Source organism: Onychomys torridus, chromosome 2, assembly GCF_903995425.1.
Source record: "Onychomys torridus chromosome 2, mOncTor1.1, whole genome shotgun sequence".
NCBI classification, from domain to species: Eukaryota; Metazoa; Chordata; class Mammalia; order Rodentia; family Cricetidae; genus Onychomys; species Onychomys torridus.
Genome location: NC_050444.1, coordinates 37,474,601 through 37,500,367, shown reverse-complemented (window position 1 = coordinate 37,500,367; position 25,767 = coordinate 37,474,601). Strand labels below are relative to the sequence as shown.

The window sequence follows — 25,767 nt, the reverse complement described above, 5'->3', positions numbered from 1 at the left end:
AACACAGTGGTGAATAGTTTTCTGACTTGCTAAATCACTTTCTTAAGATAAATTTCTCAGGAGAAATGGTGACTCAAAAATAGGTAAGATCTAGTGAACCCATTTCTATCTGAATGATGCAAAACTTCCTTAATAAAATTTCTTCACATACTTTAATGCTTTAAAATTCAACCAATGGAAACTCTCAATGTACCAGCTATAGTGCCGTGAGAGGTAATCGTGGGTGAGATGTGTAATTCTTGCCCTTCTGAACATTGCATGAGATTTCTTCTTCAGAAATTTATAAGCCATGCATCCTAATTTTGTCTTTCCTGCCCTCCCTTTTCTTTCCCCCTTTTCTTAATGTTGTTTTTTACTTCTTTTAAACTGGGTTTCTTTAACTATTCCAGGCTTGCTTCCAATCTGTTATCATTCTGCCTTAACCTCCACTACAGTGATTACAGGTGTGGACCACCACACCAAGCATTAAAATTTTAATGGGGGGTTGGGGATTTAGCTCAGTGATTGAGCGCTCACCTAGCAAGCACAAGGCCCTGGGTCCAATCCTCAGCTCAAAAAAAAGGATAAAAAAAATAAAAAATTAATGGATGCATAACAACATACAAGTTGTACATATTTACAGGGTACCATGTGAGGTTCTTGTATATATGTACAGTATATTATTTTGAATTGAAGTGAGTATATCTTTTCAAATATTTATCTTTTTTTAGTCACTGAATTTTATTAACGTGTAACCTCTTAGGCCCCTAACTAAAAACCAACTGTAAAAAGAGGCAGTCTTTACTTTTTTTTTTTTTTCTTTACAATTTAATAAGCACTTCTCTCAATGACTGCACATGGGTAAGGCTGCTTGGTAGTATTTAGAAAGTTCACAGCCATGGTGTTTTCCTGATGGTATACAGTGTTCACTAGTGATTGGACAAACCATGGTCAAACCAGCAAGACCTGGTTTATGCATCCATCGTTTTCAGGATGGTTGGTGACTTGGGCATGCTTGGCCCAGCTGCCCTTGCCTTCCATGTCATAAGGCCCAGCTCTCTCACATCTATGTAACTGTGCCTTTGGTGACTGCCCACAGAACTGTATATAATGGGGATGATGGACACTTTTTCACACCAAGTATTGGCAGGCAAATGTGGCATGCACCTTTTTTTGAAACACGGGCACATTGGCATAAAGATCCTTCCCTATTTAGGTGGTTTTCTCATGCAACCATCATCATGGAAGCAGACTTTAGTAGTCATCCTGTTCCATGCCTTCGTTTTTCTTTTTCCTGTTCTAATAACTTTCACTACTTCTGTTTCTCCTTGGGCATGGACTTTGGGTAGAGGGGTTTCTCATATTCCCACCTTCTCTTTTTGGTTATGCTTTGTGATGTTGAAAAGCACTTTTGCTCTAGACTGCCCCCTCTTTCCAGCACATGGATAGGTACCAATCCCTGGGAGTCTTTGCATCATCTTTTTGTTTGGTGTTTCTCTTTTCATGCATCTTTATCATCATTTTCACTTGCATTTTCTCAGCATGGGGCTGTTTATGGCAGAGCTTAGCCTTCAGGCCAATCTTTTTGTTTGTTTGTTTGTTTGTTTGTTTTGCTTTTACTTTCTTTGAATGTTGCATGGGCCTCCCAAGTTTCTTTCTTGTTTTTCTTTTCTTTTTCTCATGTTAATCCAAATGATATCCATAGTGTGTACATTTACATTTATGGTGCAATTCAAAATATTCATTTTGTGGCATGATGACAGCTATGGAGCAGCCAGCTGCCACCTCCTGGGTGCCAAAAAACTTCTTAACTTTTGAGTCTCACTAGCTCATGAGTCCACTTAACACAGGCCAGAACAGAAAGTAATATTTATCTTCTTTTTTGTTTTTTTTAAATAAAATTTATTTATTCTATATGTTTTTCACATCATGCATTTTGATTCCATTCATTCCCCATCTCTTCACGTTCCCCCCTCCACCCCTGCACCCCCTCTTGAATAAAACAAAATTCAAGAGAACAAAAATGAAGAAAATAAAGTGCAAAAATTTTGAAAAGGAAAGGAATTAAAAATCTCATCATAGAAGCTGCAGTGCAACCCAGCAAACCTTATCACATACCCCTTTGTCCTCCATACATCTCTACTTGCAACTGTTCCTTGCAAAGAGTCATTGGTCTGGTTCGAGGCCCCCGGTCTCCACTACACAATGTTATGTCCCCACTAGAACTCTTCCTGGACATCCTGCTGATGCCCTGCTTTGTGGAGATCCTGCAGGTTTGGGTCTGCAGGTCAGGTCCCTTCACCTACTCCAGCAAATCATAGATGGGGTAGATACTGGGGCAAGCCAAGTCATAACCCTGGGCCTGGGCAGCTGTAGGGTTGGTCTGCCAGATGGGTAGTAGAGACATGTCTCCATGGTCACAATTTCGGGCCTGGCTCAGCCAAACCTGCCCTAACCATATTGGCTTTATTGTGCTGTCCTGGGCAGGTGGAAGGAGGGCACTTCTCTCCTGCCCTTGTCGCCATAAGACAGATGGGTATGGGAACAGCACTTCTGTGGTCACAGCTTTGGGGCTGGCTCTTCCATACTTACTCTAACAGTGTTCTCTCAATTGTGCTGCCCTGGTGAGGTGCAGGGCCTGCTCTCCCAAGTGTTGCAGCTGATAGGAATCAAGGATAGCTCTCTCACTCTTATGACCCCAAGGCCAGCTCTCTCACTTGCCCCAGGCATTGATGGGTGGGTGGAGGAGAGGGGTATGTCTTCCTCATCCATTGCCACCACAGGACAAATGGGTAGTGAAGACAGCTCTCCCCCCCCCCCCCCCCCCGGCCCCGGCTCACAATTTCAGGACTGGCTAACCCATATCTTTGCTGACAGGACTGGCTCTGTTGTGATGCCTTGGAGGGGAACAGGGCCTGCTTTCCTGAATGTTGAAGCTGGTGGGGGTCAGAGATGGTTCTCACACATTTATGACCACAGGGCCAGCTCTCCCACCTGCCTCAGGTGTTGATGGGTGGGGTGGGGGCAACCCTCTCCTGCCCATGCCACCATAGGCAGATGGATAATGGGGACAGTTGTTCCGATGCTCACAACTTTGGGGCTAGCTTACCCACACCTCAGGTAACAGGGTTGTTATGTTGCCCTGGTGAGGTGCAGAACCTATTCTCCCAAGTGTTGTAGCTGGTGGGGATTGGGGAGACCTCTCCCACCTGCCCCAGGAGTTGATGGGTGGGGTGGTCTTCTCCACTATTTATCACTTTGAAATGGTGGAAATGTTCCAACAGTTTGAAATGCACAATGCTAAATTATTATTGTCTATGGTTCATATATCCTATTTCTATGCCTAGTAAAAAACTGCTAACATGACTAAGTTTATGATCACTGAATTATCGGAAAGAGTATCCCTCACTTCTCTTGTAAAGTGTGGAATTATTAGATCTAAACTCCTGATGACCCTTCTCGATTCCCCCCCAGTTTTTGCCCGTGTCTATTATGGCTGAATCACTACTGTACTTACCCTTGCATGTATCATCTTCTCTTCCCATAATCATACAGTGTGCATGCAGATCTTAGAATAATGGGATTCTTTAGGCTTCCTTCTATTTTTCAGATGATTTTAGAGCTGGCCACTTAGATATTTTGTATATGAATGAGTTCTCCACTTCACTTCTTCCTCTTTGCATGGACCCAGAGAAGTTCAGTCAGGACAGTTGGAGGATCTAGATCTATGAACTTCTCAGTGTCTAAGAATGTCTTTCAACTGGCTGAACTTGGGGAGAACATCTCAACTTATTTCTGGGTATCATGGGAGCTACTTATTTGATACCAACAGTGAAAGTGGTTCTGAGTGAATAAGTTCCCAGTCACAGACTGTCCTCACCTTCCAGCCTCACTGCCTGGATTATGGGACTTTTCTTGCAGTTTAGGAACATGATTATAACACAGTGTCATCCTAAACCTTTTGAGGCCAGATCATGAGGTCTCCACTGGAGCACCCTTTCTTTTTTTGTGTGGTTGTACATTAGCTCCACAGACTTAGGCTGAAACTTTCAACCTGGCAAACTTTGCAAAGTTTCTGGTATCTGAGAGAATCTTCTCAGTTGTTTTCTGCCCTTAACCCCCCATCCTTCTCAGTTGATGGAACTTGTTTGGAGTTTCTGAGATTTTCTTTTAGCTCTCTCTCTATTGCTATGATAAAACACCAGAGAGAAACAACTAAAATGGAGAAACTGTTTATTTGGTAACACTTTCAGAAGTTTCAATCCATGGTTGCCTACCCATCTTCATGGGTCCCTGGGAGCTCAGCATATGAGGGTGGAAGTTTGTGGCTGAGGTCTGATCACTTCATGGCAGCCTGGAAACAAAGGAGAGAGGCAGGGCTTATGCCTTGAAACCTCTTCAAGAGCACACACCCAGTGGCCTGACTTCCTCCCTCTCCTTTCTGAAGGTCCTCTCGTTCTCCCATGAGCTCCATAGGGAACTGTCCAAGCCTTAATAAATGGACCTCTAAGGGACATTTAAAATTCAAATGGCAGCAATGCTTTTGTATGCTTCTACAACAGAACAGTTTTCTAAAGTTGGACTCTGGAGTATGCCTCTGATTCTTCTTCATGATTTCACATTTATCAGCAGTTTCTTAATATTTAATGAAGTTGATGCTCGTGTGTAGTTGTAGCATGAATATTAAAGGTACTTGTTAATAAAAATCAAACCTGAGGCCAGTTATTGGGGTTAATGCTGGAAGATCAGAGAAGCAGAACAAGCCACAGCTACCTCACCTTGCCAGTTCCTCAGCTGGTCTTGTTTCCTCAGACTGCAAGCTTCTATGTCTTCATCCACATGAATCTCAGCTGAACTGTATTGCTCCAAAGCCTAAATGCTTAACCAGCCAAATGCTGAACCAGCCAAATGCTTAACTAGCTCTGGTTTCTGGTCTTCCTGCCTTATATATCTTTCTACTTTCTGCTGTCACTCCCTGGTATTAAAGGCTGGATTTCTGGGATTAAAGGCGTGTGTCACCATGCCTGGCTGTTTCTAATGTGGCCTTGAACTCAGAGATCCAGAGGTATTTCTGTCTCTGGAATGCTAGGATTAAAGGCGTGTGCTACCACTGCCTATCCTCATGTTTAATATTATGGCCGTCCTGTTTGTTGACCCCAGATAAGTTTATTTCAGGGAACACACAATATTTCGGGGAACACAATACCACCATATATAGTCCCTGGGGACACTTTCTCAATTTGTATCTCTGGTTTCAGAGAATCCCACTAAGACCCTATCCCTCTCTGGTAAAAAATGATGCCACCAGTAACTTAGAATTTTCTGCATTTCCTATTATTGAGCTAGGAGTTATAATTGGATTTTAATTATCCCTAGTCCTTTGAAGTGATAAAAACTGAAGGAAGGAACTTAAGAAACATATTAATACTTCTGGTACCACAGGTTAGGGAAGTCCAGGGGTATAGAGTTTGATTTTTAACTCCAAGAAAGAGAGAGGAAGAGGAAGAATATGAGGAAAGAAAAGGAAGTTCGTTACAAACAAAATAAACTGACTTGTAAATTGCTTCCAAGAGATACTCAGAAGGCTTGTCTTCCATCATGTGCACATGTGAGACAGCCCTAACCTTCATTACCATGAATGAGGAGTTTTGATTAAAGGAAGCAATAGGTGAAGGAAAGAATAAAAATTTGGACTCCCCCCCCACCCAAAACAAAAAACAAAAAAAACTGTTTTGGATCCACACAGAATTTCGCTTTTCAGCTTGCTAAGTACCAGTATGTTACAAGTATTCTTCTTAGCTGCTGCTGAACTTGATGTCTGCTGACCAAGCATGTCTGTAAGCAGGGCAAGTTCATAGTATCCTGAGTTCAAGTCTAGTCAGATTCTGAGACTGCGTGATGTAATGTTAGGGAATGAAACTTAGCATCCAGCTAGAAATGAATGCCTAGCTACTGAGGGGCATAAAAACATCAATATCCCTGGCAGTGCTCTCCACACCATTGTGCAGCTCTAGTGCCATGGCAGGGTGGGGGGGAAGCTCTGCCCTTTCAGATGAACTACATCGGGTGGCCCTGTTCTGGACTACCTGTACCATCTGAACACTTGTTAGAAGCAGAAATTCACTGTCTGGTCCCCAGATCCCCTGTGGCTTCAGTGATTCAGTGGGTAAAATCCAGCATCTTGTGTCCAGAAATCCCCCAGCAGATTCCAAGGTTATACAGTTTGAGAACAACTGGCCTACAGTTTCAAATAAGGACCACAACTACATAATTCTGCTCTAAGGATGATAGAGGTCAAAAGCACATTCACACTTTGATGGATCCTTTTATGATATGAAATCTAGGTAAAAAAAAATGAAGATGGGAGAAACTTTTGAAGAATGTTTGCTGATTTCAGTGTCCACACTGTCTGTGGCTTGCTCTGATTGGCTATTTTCTCCCTGGGTTCCTCTGACTCCAGAGCATCAGGACATTTTGAGGTTATCCTTTCTCATGTTTACTTTGGGTTTCAGGAAGTTTGGAATATCCCCAGGGCTGCCCCTTGTACATATAGCTATGGTGTGCCAATTATTGGCCTACATTCTGGTCCTATCTGCTTGGAAAATCTGGTGTAGGATTTCCTAGGTATGGTCAAAGTCAACCCTGATCCATGCCTCATCTTCTGAATCCCATTTTGTGTTGACAGATTTATACTTAATCTGAGGAAAAGCAGACAACAGCAGCAACAGAACATTTATTCTCCATGTTCACTTCTCTCAGATTTGATTTTAAAATCCTTTAGCCTTTGCCAAAAAAATAATAAGCAGCCCAGATAAGAGGCAACCATGGCAACTCCATGCCTGCCATCCTCCATATCTGTGGGAACCATAAATTTGCTTGGAGAGTTACGGGAGTGTCCAGGTCCATATCTCACTTTGAAGAGATAGGACACTAAGAGGGAAACAAGAAGAAGGGCATGGTTTTTATCTCAACGTCATCATCAATCATGACATTTTAATGGTTAATGCTCAGCGCTTCTTGTGGTTTGTAGAATCAGAACTTAATAAAATCTCTAGGGTAAATGGGACTAGTATTTTGCTTGCTCTCCTCTTAGGGAAGGAGCTTTGTCTAGTAGCAGTTATGGACTGCCTGTACTATCAAGTGTGAGAATGAGGCCACAAGCATCCACAGATGAATGCTAGGAGGGAGATTTATTTATTTATTATTTTTATTTCATAATTAACCTTATTTCACATATCAGTCATGGATTCCCTCATCCTCACTCCTCCCATCTCCCAGCCCTCCTCCCAATCCACCCCCCCCCATTCCCACTTCCTCCAAGGCAAGGTCTAGGAGGAGGATTTTAAAGGCCTGGAGTAGGAAAGGGAAACAAAGGACTGTTGGGGTTTGTTTCTTGGTGATGGGGATCCTGAGGCAGAGCCATGTCTAGGGTATAGGAATACTATCAAGAGGACCCGAGGGACTGTGACAAAGACCAACGTCAGCACAAACAGATCGCCCACAAAGAGGTGGAACTGGAGTAGATTAAGAAAAGCTACAAGGTGGGGAAGAAAGTTTGGAAAATGAGTGGGCAAAAGGACATCTAATTTGTTTCTGAAGAACTGGGCTGTGTTGACACTCCCTAGGACAGCAGTAGTTTGTTTTTTCCCCTGTAGGGTAGGAAAGAGACCATCAGAATGCAAAATAAATCTGATAGTTACTCTGAAAGCCACAGATATAAGCTCTTCTGTAAGTTTTGGATGCTATGTGGAGAACACAGGGTCTGGGCCCTGACTTTTGGAAACCTGTGATGTCAATGGGGCAAACTTGTAAATACACACAGATCACACCAGATTACAGGTCCAGGATGTAGAATTGCACCCTTAGAGTCTCAGTGGGACTTTGTTGTTTTTGTTTTGCTGTTGATGGCAAGTTTGATTTATTTTAAGGCATCAAAATTGAATGAATGGCAATAAGTTCTTAAGATTTCCTTCAAAAACAAAACCCAGAGAAATACAATGGGATCCCACAACAGCAAATTAACATTGAGAAAGCGAATCAACATAATCCAATGATGGCTGTCATGAAAGTGGCTTTGGGAATCCAAACCAGCTTTGCTTAGGGAGAGAAGTGGTTTCTATCCTTTCAAAGAAAGTGGTTCAAAATGTTTCTTAAAACCCAAACTGCTAACTTGGTTCCCCTGATTTAGTTGATATTTATCAGGGTTGCCATTAGCTTTGCAATGGAAGAGAAAAATCATAATATTCAAAGTAACTGCATTAAATAGTATGTCATATCTTGATATTTTGGGGGTAAGGTTTTTTAACCCAGAAGGAGAACCCCTCCTCACAGCTTCATACAGTTGTTCAACATCTTCTTGTGAGTATCTATTTGTTTCTCTGTACTTCTACATACAGGTCTAAAATGTATATTAATATTGTCATGTCTCAAACTAAATTCTGCTTAATCTCCATCAGATTTCTCTTAATTTTCATATTTCAGACAAAGATATATTATTAATTTAATTGCTCAGTGCCCACCCACCCACCCAATTGGTAGCAGGTCCCTCCTTTCTATCAAATTCCATATTGACATACCATTTATTAGACATACCATTACAACCCCAAACTGTATCTGGAATCAGCCCACCCTCATCATTTCTACACTCACAGAGACAGGTCTACTCTCCTCCCTGGGAGTTTCCTGTCTTTTGTGCTCATCTTGCAGCACCACAGGTAGAGTAACCCCTGGTAATGTACATATCTACTCATGTCACCCAACTTCAGAGATCTCTGGGGGCTTCTCATAATTTTAGGGAAGAAGATGGGTTGTTTTATCATCAAATGTATTTATCACATGAAGTTGTAGCTTGTCCTACCTGACTTAATCCCAGATCTGTCTCTGACAACACACCATCCTTTTCATACTGCCCTTCACCTGACTAAAGTCATTGGCTTGAAGATACTTGAATGTGTAATTTCTTCATATTGGAGCACCATTGTTCCAGGGGTCTAGAACATTCTGTCAGTTCATGTTTTAGTTCAAATACCACATTTGAGAGCATTCACACTCTGTGTGAAGTTGGATACTCCTCCTCCATACTGGCTTAACTTTTTCTTTCTTTTATATAAGCTGGAGTTCTCACTTGTCTGCTCCTCATTGCTGGTTATTCTAAACTAACCTCCTCAAGGATGGGAATAACTGCTGCCTTTTCCTCTGTCTCCAGCTTTTGTGCCAGCAAATGTCCACAGAACCCCTCATCCATGCTTTGCTCTTCTGTGTCTGTGTTATTGTTCAAGATTTACCGACACTCCATCCTGATTTCTGCCTGTCATTTTGCTCTTATTCTTTCTCTTTTAGAGAGATCTTAGGGTTATCTTACTATCCTTTTCAGGTACTGCTGACTCCATTAATGCTTCCTCAGTTAGTGCATCTTTATGAGTTGCTGAATGCATTAGAAACATTAGTTAAGCATTCAACTAATTATTCAGTGACAAAGAAGCATTTGATGACAATCTATTCTTCAGTTAAATACTTCTTTTTTCTAGGAAGTATTCAGAAAAAGTAATGAGTGTATGCAGAAAAGTGATTGTTTATCTATACAGACTTGGTAAGTCTTCAACTATAACTTTAAGAACAATACTTTGCTTGTTTGAATGTTCCATTGCCCATGCAATGGTTCAACTAGATCAACAATGCTAGGATTTTGTTTGTATTTTGCTAGGCTTTAAACCCAGGGTACTATGCATGCTTGACAAGCACTTTGCCACAGAACCTCATATCCAGACAACAGAACAGATTTAAGAAAGATATTTAAAAATATAGTACTTCATTGAATCTTTTTGGCTTTTGAAAGGAACAAACTAAACGGTATACATTACCTTCCCTATTCTCCCCCTGCATACACTCTTCAAACTCCCTCCTCAGCACAGTCACTCAGTGCTGTGCTGTTATTGATTCTTTTGGATGAGAACTTGAATGTTCCTTCTGTGTTTTTCAAAGTGAAAGAGTGAAATCCATCCAACACATGACCCACACTATCACAACCAGTTTCCTGAATGAGCTCTGACTTTTTCTTGACCAATCCCTCTTCCTTATGTCTATATTTTGCAAGATTTGTATAATTTCTCACTGTACAGTGTTTGTTAAGCATGCATATGTACAAGGTTTTGTGAGAGGCACAATAATTCCTGTGGATACATCTGTCAATACCCTGTTTGTTAAGACTGTGTCAGTAAGCATCCCACAAAATTTGGGATACTATTTTCCAGTATTTATATCAGCCCTTCTTCTACCTAGCTGTATCTCATTGGCTAGTACAAAGTTAAAGCTGATTAATTTGTTTTAAACAAAAATATTTATAGCCATTCTTAGCCCCATGTGTGCTCCATTGTAACATTCTTTGCCTTACCTCTTGTTGAGGTGTTTTAAGGTGAGGTAACTTGATTTGTATAGGGGCAAAGTTCAGCATCTCACTTACCTTGGTCCTGTTACATCTTATTCATTGCTCAGGAATAACAAATGGCAATCATGCAATACTAGAGCACATGCAAATTATATCTTAAGAAAAGCCAGTGCCCAAGAGCCACCCTGACTAGGTATCTGCACACCAATGCTTTGTCGTTTCACCCTTTGAGTAATCACATCTCATTGGATTCCTCAGAACTCCATGGGGGATTAATCCATCATTAATGTCATTCTTTCCTGGTTCCTGGATTACAGAAACCCTTACACAGCAGCCTCTGTCTCATGTTCTGCATCAAGGTGGGTCAGACTAAGAACTACTTGACCCAAGATACAGGCAGGGTGGTACTTAGGATTTCTCAAGGGCATGTTGTTATAAATAAGTAGTCTGCAGAGAATTCTTACCTGTCATCTGGATCATATCTTTCTTTACTTCCAAATTGAAATAATCAGTAAAAAATATCTTAGAAATCTTTATAGAGCCTGTAATGTACCAAACTCAGTTAACCTAAACTCAGTTAAGGTAGGTTTTAGAGACAAAATCTCCTCTGGAACTAACAAACACAGACATCTAAATAAAGTGCTGAGACACAGTGAAGTACAGCTATGGTTAGGACTTGCACAGATTCAAAAGACTTCCAGAAGAAAGGATTCTGAAAAGGGTAGAATCCAGAATGAAAAACAAGAAATAAGTCACATGGTGAAAGAGGAGAAGGGAATAGTGCCAGAGAGAACAACACAGTGACAGAGACTTACAACAAACTATCCTTGAAAAAGTGAAAGCAATTTTAGCTTTATAGATTATAAAATCCCCAGGAGAATATCCAAGAAGATAGATCTGCAGACACAAGGAAGAGCTGTCCAATGGAGGGACTCATGGAACTTGCGGAGGAAATTGTAACTCATCTTGCAGAAGACAAGAAGCCAATACAAATGGGAGCTCTTAAACCCCTTTGAGTCAAAGATTATTTTGAGAAACCAGCTAAAATTATGGCCTCTCTCTCTTTCCAAGGAAGAGGTCACAATACTTAAAACTCTTCATTTTCTTCATTGTAATTTATTGTGAACCCCCCTCAAACCTGTCTATGGAACCACCAAAAATGCTGACCCTAAGGCTATTTCTGCTGAAATATTCCATTGTACACAGCCAATGAAGAAGTCCTCGTGTGAGCAATTATCCCACGTCAGTTGAGGCACAACCAAACTAAAGCAGGTTGAATGTAAACTGTAAAAGAAAAAAAGGTATTAAATGAAGAATATTTTAAGAGCTTGGCTCCAAGTACAATACATAAGAAAAAACAATAGCAACACGTGTTAGACAATGTGGGAGCAGTGTGTGTGTATGTGTGCATGTGTGTGTGTGTGTGTGTGTGTGTGTGTGTGTGTGAGAGAGAGAGAGAGAGAGAGAGAGAGAGAGAGAGAGAGAGAGAGAGTCTATGGCTGAAAGAGAAGTAAGCTTGCTCATATCTTATGAGGAATGATAGTGGAAATGTACAGAATGAATAATAATGGCAGGATGGAGGAGGATAAAACAAATTAAGGAGCAAGAGAAACATGAGACATTGAACCCCTATCACCAGCCCAATTGATAGATTCCTCCTCTGTGAACTGTAAAACAAATAATGAAGATAATTATGGAGCTTGTCTGTGAGAGAGGATTGAAGTTCTGTATTCCAGATGAAATCATTTTTTCTGCGTGATATAGTAGTAGAAGTATTATTTTTGGAAAGTCCTTGAAAAAATGGGAGAAAGATACCTGAGAAGACTAACTTTAGAGTTGGAAACTATTGGGCTGTACTCCCAGGACTAGAGAGTCTTAGCATCACTAGTGTCGTTTAGTTTCACACAGGCACCATATGACAGATTAGTGTGGGGCTGGAGTCTTGTGGCAGCTATGGAAGGACTGCATGACAGGGAACTGAGGACATGTGAATTGTAACTGAGGAAGGAAGAAAGACAATAGGAAAAAACTGAATACCTAACGAAGAAGAGTGAGAACAGGGACATATAACTAAAATCATTCCAGGAAAAAATGTATTAACAGGAACGACGACATTATGAAAAAGCATAAAAGATGGAAGTATCTCCAAGGAACATGGACTCAGGCATTTCTACCACCAAGTGACTGTGAGAGTACTGTCATTGGTTTAGGGGTGATGAAGCAGAGAAGTGATCTCCAGGTCCGAGGAAGTCAAGGAACCTTGAGATTTTCCCATATGCACCCACATGACCACTTGAACACTCCAGATACCAGGGACAATGGGTTTAAGAAGAAAAGAGAGCCCAGCAAAGTCTTTGTCATCAGAGAGCAGAAGGGTTTATCCATACAATCCCCAGTGACCTGAGGTTGAGGGACCAGGAAGCTTTCTTTGGAGAGGAGTAATGAAGTAATAATACTTTGCCCTTCATGTTCATGCTAAGCACATGCTCTACCATTGAACTCCACCTCACTCCCGAGCAGAAGACCTTCAGTGTGATAAGGATGAGTGGAGGTGGCCTGCATAAGGGTTCAATATATCAAGAAGTTTGTTTAATATGAACGGGTAGTTTCAGAAAGCAAATAGTAAAGGCTTGGAAAAGTCTTGCAGTAAACGGTAAAGTAAAAACAGTTTAACTTAGAGGCTGTATTTCCTGGACTTGCCCACACAACCCTTCTTTGTGCGGCAGCTCCTAACCTCTGACTACAGTGATGCTGTGTGGCTTACAGCCTGGGGAATATTGGCAGAGCAGTCAAGCATATCACTCCCCAGGGGAAAGGTGCCAAGTCACGGCAAACAACTTCTCAGGCATCTGGAGGGCAGTACTGGACAAAGGATGAACCAGATTCAAGGACACCCAGTTTGCTGGGGCTTATTCATGGCTATTTGTCTGTTCAACTCAGTTAGAATATCCTTTGATCCTTGCAACATGTGGCCCATCACCAATCAAATTAATAGATACTAAGTAAACATTTGCCTCTACTGATCCATCAGATGAGTAAAAACACAAAAACAAAAATAACAATAAAAAGGCTTTATTTTATTTTATTTTATTTTATTTTATTTTATTTTTTGTTGTTTCTCAGACAGATTTTTACCAGGATAGTATTGAACTGGGGATCCTCTGCCTTCATATCCTGTGTGCTGGGATTGCAGGCTTACAGACATGCGCTGGCACACCAGCTAGGCACAGATTTTATGTCTTAATTCTTTTCATCTTTGTTGGGAATTTAGTGTCTGTTTACATTTTAACCTACTGTTAATTACACAAGTATGTTGAAACATTTGTGAAATATTTTTAAAGGTGAATTTTTAATTTTGTATTTATGTGTATATGTGTTTGTATGTACATATACCTGGGGGTGTTTGTGGTGGCCAGAAGTGGACATAGAATTCCCTGGATCTGTAGTTACAGGCATTTGTTAGTCACCCAATGTATGTTCTTAGAACCCAAACCTGGTCCTCCACAAGAGCAGTAAGCACTCTTAACCACTGAGGTGAATTTTTAATAACAAGTATTATTTACATCTTCAAATATGCAATGTGCCTTTTTACTTCATCTTTAATAAGTTTGATAGAATGGTCATGGAAAAGAAAGCTCAAACACCAATATTTGATATTATGAGTTATCAAAAATATTTTTCCTAATTTATTTGTATGAATTAAAAAGAGGGAAAGTAGTGAGGAAGATTTGAGGAAAAGTTAGCTCATTAATTATTTTCAAGCATTAAGGTTTTTTAGGTAAAACTTATTGAGGTATAAAATGCCTACACAGCTAACCAAAACATGTTACAAGGAAAATTCTCTTTGGCAAGTCTTTAATTTGTGTGTGTGTGTGTGTGTGTGTGTGTGTGTGTGTGTGTGTGTGTGAAACCTCTGTGCAATCAATCATAAGAATTGTCTTATAATGTGACCCCTGTGAGGAAGACCACCTCCCATTTATTCTCCCAGGGTACTATTGAACAGGAAGAAATGAGAAATTTGTAGATAGAAGGATAGAGAGATAGAAAACACAGGATAGCCTCGAGAGTGCCTGGGTCCAAACCCACCAGCCCCTTTTGTTTCTACTAAAGGGCTTTTTAAAGGAATACCAAGAGGTGGAGCAAAAGACATCCCCCTGACACAGCCAAGTGCAGAACATTCCAAACACCTGGTAACCATGCACGTGGTCAAGTCATCCCCTAATGCTGTGTAAAGAAAGCTCAGATCTCACTAGAAAACCTTTGTGGGCTCCCATACCCCTGGTCTTTCTATTCACACTAGTTGATTTGGAGAAGTGTGTGTTGTGTGTGTGTGTGTGTGTGTGTGTGTGTGTGTGTGTGTGTGTGTGAGAGAGAGAGAGAGAGAGAGAGAGAGAGAGAGAGAGAGAGAGAGAGAAAACTCTGCGCAATCATAAAAACTGTCTCATAAGTCCAGGATCCTGAAATCAGCTGAACACAAGGCATCAGACTTATTTTCCTTCTACTGAACTTGATTTTGTGGTTTAGTAAAAACATTCGCTATAAGTATTTCTCTACTCAGGCTAAGATGTAAAGGAGTTTGGCTCTAGACCCTAGAGTCTACCACAGTGGTTCTCCACCTTCCTAATGCTGTCACCTTTTAATAGTTTTTCATGTTGTGGTAACCCCCAAACATAAAATTATTTCATTGTTACTTCATAGCTGTAATTTTGCTACCATTTTAATCACAATGTAAGTATCTGATATGTAGGATATCTGATATGTGACCCCTGTGAAAGGGGTCGTGACCCACATGTTGAGAATAACTGTTCTAATGTGATGATTACATCATACACACACACACACACACACACACACACACACACACACACACACACACACATGAACAGATAGAAGATCTTTCATTAGAGGCTAGAAAAAGCAATGATCTGGGATTAAACTGGATTTAGTAAATGTTTATGCTCACTTTAAAAAATCATGTTTGATTTCAGAAGTCTGGTATATACTTCTTAGTTCACCATTTTGTTATGTTACAGTTTCCAATGATGGTTTTTAATCATTTAGGCTTCAAGGAGACAATCTGATGGAAAGGCCAGAAGACACATTACAGCTATTTCATTCTCCAGAGGAGATAATCCCAGATTCATTGGGTAAGTTTTAAGTTTAAACGTATTTATTGAAGTTTTGGTAACTCTTACAGATTTGCAAAAGTACCTCCCCCAATCAAATGCCTGCGGCCTGGAGTCACATGTACAGCCGGCCTGTCTGGGCTGCAAAGGGCAAATGAGAAAAGGAATCAGGATGTGTAGATTCTGAAGAGGCAGCTATATGTTGGCTACTGTCAAAACCATGCCTCCAATTCTAACAGTATAGAATTCCACTTGTTCCTGTTGGCTCTATAGAAAGTGCAAGGACATTATGAGTTTGTTTACTCCCAACCTCATTCCATTGATCCAGTTAGTCTTCTTGGAGGAAAACAGCAACATCTTATTGCAGATATCACACAGACTCTCTCTCAGCCATGTGTTAAGTTGGTGTTGACACTGCAAATATTGCTTGTTTCTTAAGACAGACTTCATTTTTCCTGAAGGAGTCTCATTTGTACCTTCCTCCTCCTTTTCCATCTAGTGAAATAGCTTCCTTTCTCCTCATTGTACTGTTTCCTAGCTTGCTTTTCTGTTTGATACAAACACCATGCCCAAAAGCAATGTGGGGAGGAGATCATTTATTTTAGTTTATGGTTTACAGTCTATCATAAGGAAGCCAGGCCAGGAGCTCAAGGCATGGACCTGGAGGCAAGAACTGAAGCCGAGGCCCGGGAGGAAGGAATGCTGCTTAATTGCTCTTCATGGTTTGCACAGCTACATTTCTTGTACAGCCCAGACCCATCTGCCTCATCATGGTACCATCACAGTAGGCTGGGCCCTCCTATATCAATTATTAATCAAGAAACCATTCCACAGACATGCACAAAGGCCAATCTAATGGAGGCAATTCCTCACTTGAGAGTCTCTCTTTCTAGGTATCCTAGTTTGGTATATGCTGCTGTTGTAAATCATTGACCAAAACTAGCTTGTGTGAGTATGTGGTATTTCAGCTTACACTTCCAAGTCACAGTCTATCATCAAGAGAAGCAGAGGCCATGGAAGAACAGTTCTTACTGGCTTATTTCCCATAGTTTGCTCAGCTTGCCCAGGACCATATGCCCAGGGTTAGCACCCCCAGAGATGGGCTGGGCCCTCCCACATCTCTAACCAAGAAAATGCTCTACAGACTAATCTGATAATAACAATTTCTCATTAAGATTCCCTCTTCCTAGGTGACTCTAGTCTGCATCAAGTTGACCAAAGCTAACCACTTATGTCTAGGTTTTGTGTCAAGTTGACAAAAGCTATGGCACCCAGCATTACAGATGTTTACTTTATTATCTTTCAAAATTAATAATATTTATTCCATACCCATTTCTATAGGATGCAATAAAAATTTCATTACTTAACACATGAAGTTAAAGTTAGAGCCCTTCAAAATGTTTGCAGAACAGGTGATACAAGTAATGCACCACCAGTAGCATCTAGGATGCATTACTACCATCTTAACTGCCTGTATTCTAGCAGGACACAGTGGATGCAGGATCACTAGACAAATCATAGTAGGAAAATATTTTCCATATGCCTGAATGGACAACATCTTAAAGGAGACACAAAAGTCCATGACCATCATAGATACAAATGAAATAATAATTCACTACACATTCCAAAAGCTAGAGAGGCATGTTTTGAGTGATTGTTTCCACAAACAAATTAAATAATGAATGTTTAAAAAGATAAACATTTTTAATTTTATACTAGTATTTCACAAATGCTTACATGTATTGAAATGAAACATTCTGAGGCACCCCAATAATTTGTCTGCAGTACAGTTTTCATTGTCCAAAGATGAGTATTCAAATATAAAAATCACCTATAATTTAATAAGGTCAACAAATCTATTGAAAAATAATCAACAGTTTAAATAGACATGTCATAAAAGAGGAAGTCCAAATGTCATGTATATGGAATATGCCCCATTACCTTAGAAACCAGGAAAAATCAAATGGAGACTATTATGAAGTGCTGTTTTATACCCAGTTTTTGGCAAAAAGTGCTAGTGAAGACAGATATTTACTTCCTATAGGTGGTGTCTAAACAATCTGAGAAAAGTTTTCTATTACCTTAAGATCTGGAGCATTTATATGATAGAAAACCCAGGAACTGCATATCTAGATAAATATCTTAGAGAAACCAGCTTTATGCACCAGGAAATATGAACAAGCCTTGTTAGGATGTTCAAGGATGATGAAACCAATGAGCTGTGGAATTGTTACACTGTAGGGACTCAAATGCATTTCAACTGCACACACAGGATGGATAAAGTCAGAAACACGCTGGTAAATGTTTAGCAAAAACTGGTTTGCAGAATTGATGATTTCCCCGACGTAATATAGCTCAGCCACTGTACTGGTTTCAAACAAGCAATTGGAAACAGCAGTTAGACTCAAAAAAGCAGCTATCTTCAGGATATGAGGAAGCTGAATGATGTGATCCGGAAGGGGCCCACAAGTAGATGAAGGCTATTGGGAATGCTCTGATTCCTAAGGTAGATTACAAGCTTGGGGTGTTTAATTATTGTACGTTATAAGTTAAATTTACCATATATTTTATCCATAGAACACATTTTATGTGCTTGATTTGAATTTTTTGTTTTTTGTTTTTTTTGAGATAGGGTTTTTCTGTGTAGCTTTAGCACCTTTCTTGGACTCACTCTGTAGCCCAAGTTGGCCTTGAACTCATAGAGATCCACTTACCTCTGCTTCAGATAAAAGCCTGGCCACCTTTAATTCGGGATTATTTGAAATTTTCATGTGCATATAATTTCATATGTTGATTATCATATAGTACTATTTAAAAATAAAATGATACAGGAATATAAACCTATACTAGTGGTTACTTACAAAGAAATCATGTTAGTTTACATGTGTTCAGATCTATTATAGAACTAAAGTATGTATAATTTCAAAGTAGCTCTTAAACCCCGGCAACTAAAACAGGGTCATTGGTGACTAGCAACGTGGAGGCCCATGCTGGCCATTCATCAGCATTCATTTATCTGTGGACTCAGCCTGACCATCTCCTCTTGTGGATGTTACAAGGCTTCCTATGCACAGGCCATTCTTTCCTCAGTGGTAGCAGCTTCCTTCTGCTGCCTGTAGTATTTGCACTACTTGCCCTAAGGTCATATCAAGTGTCCCTTAAGTCTAGTTCACACCAATGTTTCCTTCTTTTTTAACTCCTAATTGTTTTTGAATCAGTATTTGTTCTCACTTCAAATGATTCATGCTTCTTAAGGCTTTCATGTTCAAAATAAAAGTAACACAACACAGATATTGTTTAACAACTTAGCTGTTAACTAGATAGGTTCTCTTTAGAAATTGCATATATATATATATATATATATATATATATATATATATATATATATATATATATTTACTGTAGAGACTTAAATATCCTGAGAAATTAAACAATACATCTAGTAATATGTTTTTGATTATACTTACATCCGCTGGAAAAATGCATTCATTAAGTCTAAGTTCCTTTCTTGAAATATTTATATCCTGTTTTTTCCACACTCAAATATTAGAATACCTAATTAGGAAATTGTAAAATAAGAGTTTCTGCTTCAGTACATTCCTTTCCCCTGAAGTCAGTCAAATCATGGGAGTTGAGTATCATTAGCATCATCCAAAAATCTCTCATGTGACTTACATGTCAACTGTGCATCTGTATTGGACTTGGCTCAAAATACATATTACTATAAGTAGGCCTAATTCTGTGCAGAGAAGTTCTTGTAACACAAGCAGCCATGTTAAACAAAAAAAATGACAGGAGGAAACTGATCAAAGCTAAACATTGTGACAAGCATTCAAATTTTCATATTAAAATTATAATCCAAGAGTTCAAAGACAGCTAATTTTAAAAAATAAAATCACTTTATTGTTTCATACTTCTGTGCTGGTGCGCTAAAGACTCAATTTATACTACCCTTTATGCGTTTAAAAAATTGAACAACTATAGGATGTATCTTGAAAACATGTTCTCTCATAAGATAAATTTCTCTGCAGTAGAAAGAACACAATTGTTTACATATCTGCATGTTCTAGTTAGCACTATCAAAGAAGTGTACTTCAAACACATTAACAAGTTTGTCCCTCTAAGCACAAGACATCAAATTTTTGTTTTTATGATATCTGTTTGCTCAACTTAGCTTGTTAGATTGCTATTCATCACAATTTTAGTCTCTTTGTCTGGGTCCATTTGCCTTTGTCAATTTCAATAAGGTAAGACACCAAAATTATCACCTGCTCTGGGAAATCCATCACAGGAGTACTCTGCTAGGGTCTTGGACTATCATCATCTCATAGAATTCAGCACATATGACAACCAAAACCAAAGAATGCTCAAATCAAGCACTTATCAGAACATAACCTAAAAAGTTGCCAGTATTGCTACCTCATAAATGTTCATCTTTTGTTAAAACACTAATTATATATTAGTCAAGTGAATTCCCTGAGAGAGTAGTAGAAAGTTGTTTCATTTAACATATTTTAAAACTGCTTAACCTATATTTGACCTGTAATATTCACTGAATAAATTAATGTGCAAAAATATACATAAATGGATAAATAAGTGAATTATCATACATGAATTCAAGCAGAAAGGCACCTATCTAAAACTACCACATATTCATTGAGAGGAGATGGGGAATACACACCATACTTCTAACTTTAAAAGTCAGGAAATCCACAGAAATGTTTCTTTTTGGTTTTATATATATATATATATATATTCAGTTTAACATATACATTTAATTCAATTTTTTCTGTCCATATAAATATTTTGTTTTAGAAAATAAAATTTTAATATTAAGTAAATATTGTACCCAAGAATCTCAACTCATAAAAAATATAGTAAAATTACATTGCATTTGCCCATAATTTTATGGAATGTAAATTAATTTCATTTATAAATTTTCCTTTTATTGAAACTAGATTACTTTCTCACATAATATGTCCTGATTATAGTTTCCCTTCCTTCTACTCCTCCTAGTTCCCTCTTATCTCCCTTCCCATCTGGAGTTACTCCCTTTCTGTCTCTCATTAGAAAAGTACAGGATTCTAAGTGATAATAATAAAATAAAATAATGAAACAAAAATTATCACATTAAAGTTGGTCAAGACAAACCAACAGAAGGAAAAGAGCCTAATGGAAGGCAAAAGAACCAGAGACCCACTCATTCACAAACTTGGCATTCCCATAAATACACTGAATTAAAGCCCATAATTTATACACAGAGGTCCTGGTGCAGACCATTGAAGGCCCTATGAATTCGCTTCCCCAGTCACCTTGAGTTCATATGGGCTTTGTCTATGATTTAGAGGGCCTTGTTTACTTGGTGTCCTTCATTTGCTCTCTCTGTTACACTTTTTCTAACTCTGCTATGGGCTTTCCTGAGTTCTGACAAGAGGGATTTGATAGAGACATCACATTTAAGGTTGGGTGTTCCAAGGTCCCTCTATATAATGTCTGGCTGTGGATCTCTGTATTTGTTTCCATCTGTAGCAGGAGAAAGTTTCTTTGATGATGGCTAAGCAATATGAATAGCATTAGGAGTAATTTTATCACTCTCATTTTTTTGTTTGTTCATTTGCTTTTTAGACCAGTAATATTTGGTTTCACCCTGGGTCCCTGGATTATCTAGTCTCAGGTTCTTGGAAGCCAAATCAGTGTCAGGTATGGATTCCATCTGGAGTGTCAGTGGACCTTAAATCAGATATTACTCCCACAAGTTTTGTGCTGCCATTGCTATAGAATGTCCTACAAGCAGAACAGCATTCTAGATAAAAGGATTTGTGGCAGGATGGGGTTAACGTTTCTCTTTTGGTAGTGTGCAGAATACCTTCCTGTTCTAAATAAAGACACTAGGACTAATGGGTGAAGGCTCTATGTAGGCACCAACTCAACCTCTCCATGTTGGGTGAGTTGTGTAGGTGTTATCTTCAGCAATGGAGCCTTGCTATCAGTTTGTGGACAGCAACCTATAGTCCTGGCAATAGCTTGGCTTCTTTGGGAATTCCCATGGGGCCTTTGGCCAACAACTCTATTAAATATAAACCAATCCTGGTGCTCAAAGCTTCATTTGTTGACAAGATAGCCAGCTGGGGCTCTGTCTTCCATTATTTGGCAATGTCATTTAGGTATGCATGTCTACTGCATTGTTTCCATAGTATCCCTCAAACAGCCCTTAATTTCAGCTGTCTATCCCAATTTTCCTTTCATCAACCCCTCTGCCCTCCTCCTCCACACTTGATCCTCCCAGTCAAGTTCCCTTATTTATCCTAGTTATCTTTTGTATTTCCCTTTCCTAATCAGATCCATTTATTGCCTCTAGTCCCTTAGCTCTATTCTTAACCTCTGTGGTTCTATGGATTGTAGTTTGGTTATCATGACTCAACAACTAATACTCACATATAAAGAAATACATACTATATTTGTCTTTTTGATACTATATCTGGGTCTGGGATACCTCACTCTGGATGCTTTTTATCCTAGTTGCATCCATTTGCCTGCAAATTTCATGATGTCTTTTTTCTTTTAATAGCTGAGTAATACACCATTGTGTAAATGTACCACATGTTTCTTTATCCATTCTTCTGTTAAAGGATATCTAGGTTGTTTCCAATTTCTGGCTATTATGAATACAGCAGCAATGAACATAGTCTGAGCAAGTGTCTTTGTGGTTAGATGAACCATCCTTTGAGTATATGCCCAAGAGTGAAATAGCTGGATCTTGAAGTAGATCAATTCCTATCTTTTGTAGTAACTATCACATTGATTTCCATAGTGGCTGATAAGTTTGCACTCCCATCAGCAATGGATGTACATTCCTCTTAGAACTCCATATCCTTGCCAGCTTGAGCTGTCACTTGTTTTATTGATCTTAGCCATCCTCACAGGTTTAAGATAAAATCTCAAAGTAGCTTTGATTTATATTTCTCTGATGGCTAAGGTTGCTGAATATTTCTTTAAGTTTTTCTCAGCCATTTGAGTTTCCTCTATTGATAATTCTCTGTTGATATCTGGACCCCGTTTTTAATTGAGTTACTAGTTTCCTTGATACTTAATTTTTTTTAGTTCTTTATGTATTTTAGATATCGGTTCTGTGTCAAGTGTGTAATTGATAAAAAATCTTCCCATTCTGTATGCTGTTACTTTGTCCAAATTATGGTGTATTTTGTTATGCAGAAGCTTCTTTGTTTCATGAGGTGCCATTTTTTAATTGTTCATCTTAATGCTTGTGCTTACCTGCTTTTCAGAAGATCTTTGATTGAATGAATGCATTCAAGGCTATCCTCCACTCTGTCTTCTAGCAGCTTCAGTGTATTTGGTATTATGTTGAAGTCTATGATCCATTTGGAGTTGAGTTTTGTGCAGGGTGATAATTATGGATCTACTTGTATTCTTCTACATGCAGCCATCCAGTTTGACCAGCACCATTTGTTGAAGTTTCTATCTTTTCCTAGTGTGTATTTCTGGATTCTTTATCAAAAATCAGGCATACAGATTTATGTCTGGACCTTCAATTTGATTCCATTCATCAATGTGTCTGTTTTAGTGCCAATATCATGCTGTTTTTATTATAGTATCTTTGTAGTACAACTTGCAATGAGGGATAGTGATACCTCTAGCAGTTCCTTTATTATTTTGGATTGTTTTAGCTTTCCTAGGATTTTCTTTTTTTCTGTATAAACATGAAAATTGTTTTTTCAAGATCTGTGAAATTTTGGTGATTACATTGAATCTATTGCATCAAATTTTGGTAGGATACCCATTTTTACTATAGTAATCGTACTGATACATGAGCCTGAGAGATTTTTCCATCTTCTGATATCTTTTTCAATTTCTTTCTTCAAAGAAGTGAAATTTTTCACTTGCTTGGTTAGAGTTATCTCAAATTTTTTTTATTATTTTAGGTTGTTGTTAAAGGTATTGTTTCTGTGATTTATTTCTCAGTCTGTTTGTCATTTGTATGTAGGAGGGCTACTGGTATTTGTGAGTTAATTTAGTATCCAAACAATTTGCTGACAGTAGGAGTTTCCTGGTGGAAATTTTTAGGTCACTTATGTATACTATATTACTATCTTCAAATAAAGATACTTTGACTTCTTCCTTTCCAATTTGTATCCCCTTGATCTCCTTTAGTAGCCTTAATGCTCCAGGTAAAACTTCAAGTGCTGTATTTGAAAAGGTATGGAGAGCATGGACAACCTTGTTTTGTTCTTGAGTTAGAGTGTCTCTCCATTTGAGTTGATGTTGGGTAGGAGCTTACTGTAAACTGTCTTCATTATGTTTATATTCCTTGTATTCCTAATATCTCCTGGACTATTTATTATCATGAAGGGGTGTTGGATTTTGTTGAAGGCCTTTTCTGCATCTAATGATCTGAGCACCTGGTTTTTGTCTTTCAGTTTTTTATATGGTGGATTTATGTATATTGAATCATCCCTGAATTTCTGGGTTAAATCCTGCTTGATCATGGTTGGTGATCTTTTTGATGTGTTCTTGGATTTGGTTTGCATGTCTTTTATTGATTAATTTTGCATCTATGTTCATATGGGAAAATGGTCTGTAATTTTATTTCTTTGTTGGGTCTTTAGGTGGTTTGGATATCAGGATGAATGATAATAAAATGAATTGGGCAATGTTCCTTCCTTTTGTATTTAGTGGAATTTTATTTTAGGGGTGTTAGCATCAATTCTTCTTTGAAAGTGTGGTAGGATTCTGTGCTAAAATCATCTGTCTGGTTCTAGGCCTTTCTTCGTGGGGAGACTTAATGACTGCTTCTATTTTACTAGGGGATATAGGTCTGTTTAAATTGTTTATCTAATCTTGATTTAACTCTGGTAAATGATATGTATCAAGAAAAGCATACATTTCTTTTAGATTTTCCAATTCAGTGGGGTACAGCTTATTAAAGTATTCCCTTATGATTCTCTAGACTTCCATGGTGTCTGTAGTTATATCCCTCTTTTCATCTGTAATTTTGTTATTTTAAATATTCTTTCTCTACCTTTTAGTTAATTTAAATAAGGATCTTTCAATCTTATTGATTTTTCTAAAAGTACAAACTCTTTGTTCCATTGATTCTTTGTATTTTTCTTTGTTTTTATTTCAATACTGAGTTTATTTCTTATCCTCTATGCCTATTGCATGTGATTTCTTCTTTTTGTTTAAGAGCTTTCAGGTATGTATTTGTGCACTCCCCCTCTTTTGATTTTATTGGTCTCTTTATTTATTCCCTGTGGGGTTTTTAAAATGTAGTTATTCTCTTTAGGTCCTAGGGTTTTGTTGTTGTTTAGTGTTTTGTTTTTGTTTTCCTAGCACCTTTAGTAGGGCTGGATGTATAGAAAGATGTTGTATAAATGTGACTTTATCATTAAATGTCTTATTTTCTCCATCTATGGTTATTGAAAGGTTTGATGATTATAGTAATCTGGGCTGGTCATCTGCCGTCAACACATCTGTCTGAGCACTTCTGGCTTTCAGAGTCTCTGTAGAGAAGTCAGATAAAATTCTAGTAGGTCTGACTTTTTGTGTCACTTGCTCTTTTTCCCTTGTGGCTTTGAATATTTTTTCTTTGCTCTGTATATTTAGTATTGTGATTATTATGTTTCAAGGGGAATTTCTTTTCAGGTCCATTCTATTTAGTGTTCTGTATGCTTCTTGTACTATTTCTACTTTCAGGATTCAAACATTTTTGTGAGTTTTTTCCTTTTGCTTTATTTTGTTTGTTGTGTGTGTGTTTTCATTTCCTTCCACTGTTTGTGTTTTCATAGATTTCTTTAAGGATTTTAACCATTTCCTTTTTCAGGGCTTCTGTCTTATGCTTGAAAGCTATTTTAAGGTATTTTATTTGAGCTTAAATTCTGCTCAAATACTCAGAACCTGCTGTGGTAGGGTTGCTGAGCTCTAGTGGAGACATATTGTCCTGGCTGTTGTTGATTGTATTTTTCCTCTGGTATCTAAGCACTTGGAATTGGTAAGGGTGTAATTATAGGTGCTGATATCTGGTCTTGTCTTTGTTGGTGTTTGTTTTGTTCCTTGGTTTCTGTTTCCTCTCTAGTTCTTAGGAGAGTGTGATGTCTGTGTGTTGCCTTGTGGGACATTCTTCTGGTTCTTGTTGGTGCAGCCAGTGGAACCCCAAGTAAGAATGTGTTCCTGGGTATTGGGAACTAACACTTAGGAATGTGGATGAACTGGAGTGGGGACATGGGGTTCCCAGGAGGGAGGAAAGCAGGGTGTTGCACCAGG

The 25,767-nt window shown here is 38.7% G+C and overlaps 1 protein-coding gene and 1 pseudogene across 5 annotated transcripts in view; one reads left to right on the top strand and one right to left on the bottom strand.

Moving 5' to 3' along the window:
* C2H8orf34 (chromosome 2 C8orf34 homolog) overlaps positions 1-25,767 on the top strand; it is a 401,050-nt gene that overhangs the window by 285,496 nt on the left and 89,787 nt on the right. For all 5 annotated transcript variants that reach the window (XR_004944281.1, XR_004944280.1, XR_004944279.1 and 2 more), the window contains one exon: positions 15,425-15,510. Coding sequence is in view for 1 of the 5 variants with exons in the window: in XM_036179890.1 (XP_036035783.1) it covers positions 15,425-15,510 (86 nt within the window). In the remaining 4 variants the exon portion in view is untranslated. The remainder of the gene's footprint in view (positions 1-15,424; positions 15,511-25,767) is intronic.
* LOC118578723 lies at positions 931-1,734 on the bottom strand (annotated as a pseudogene).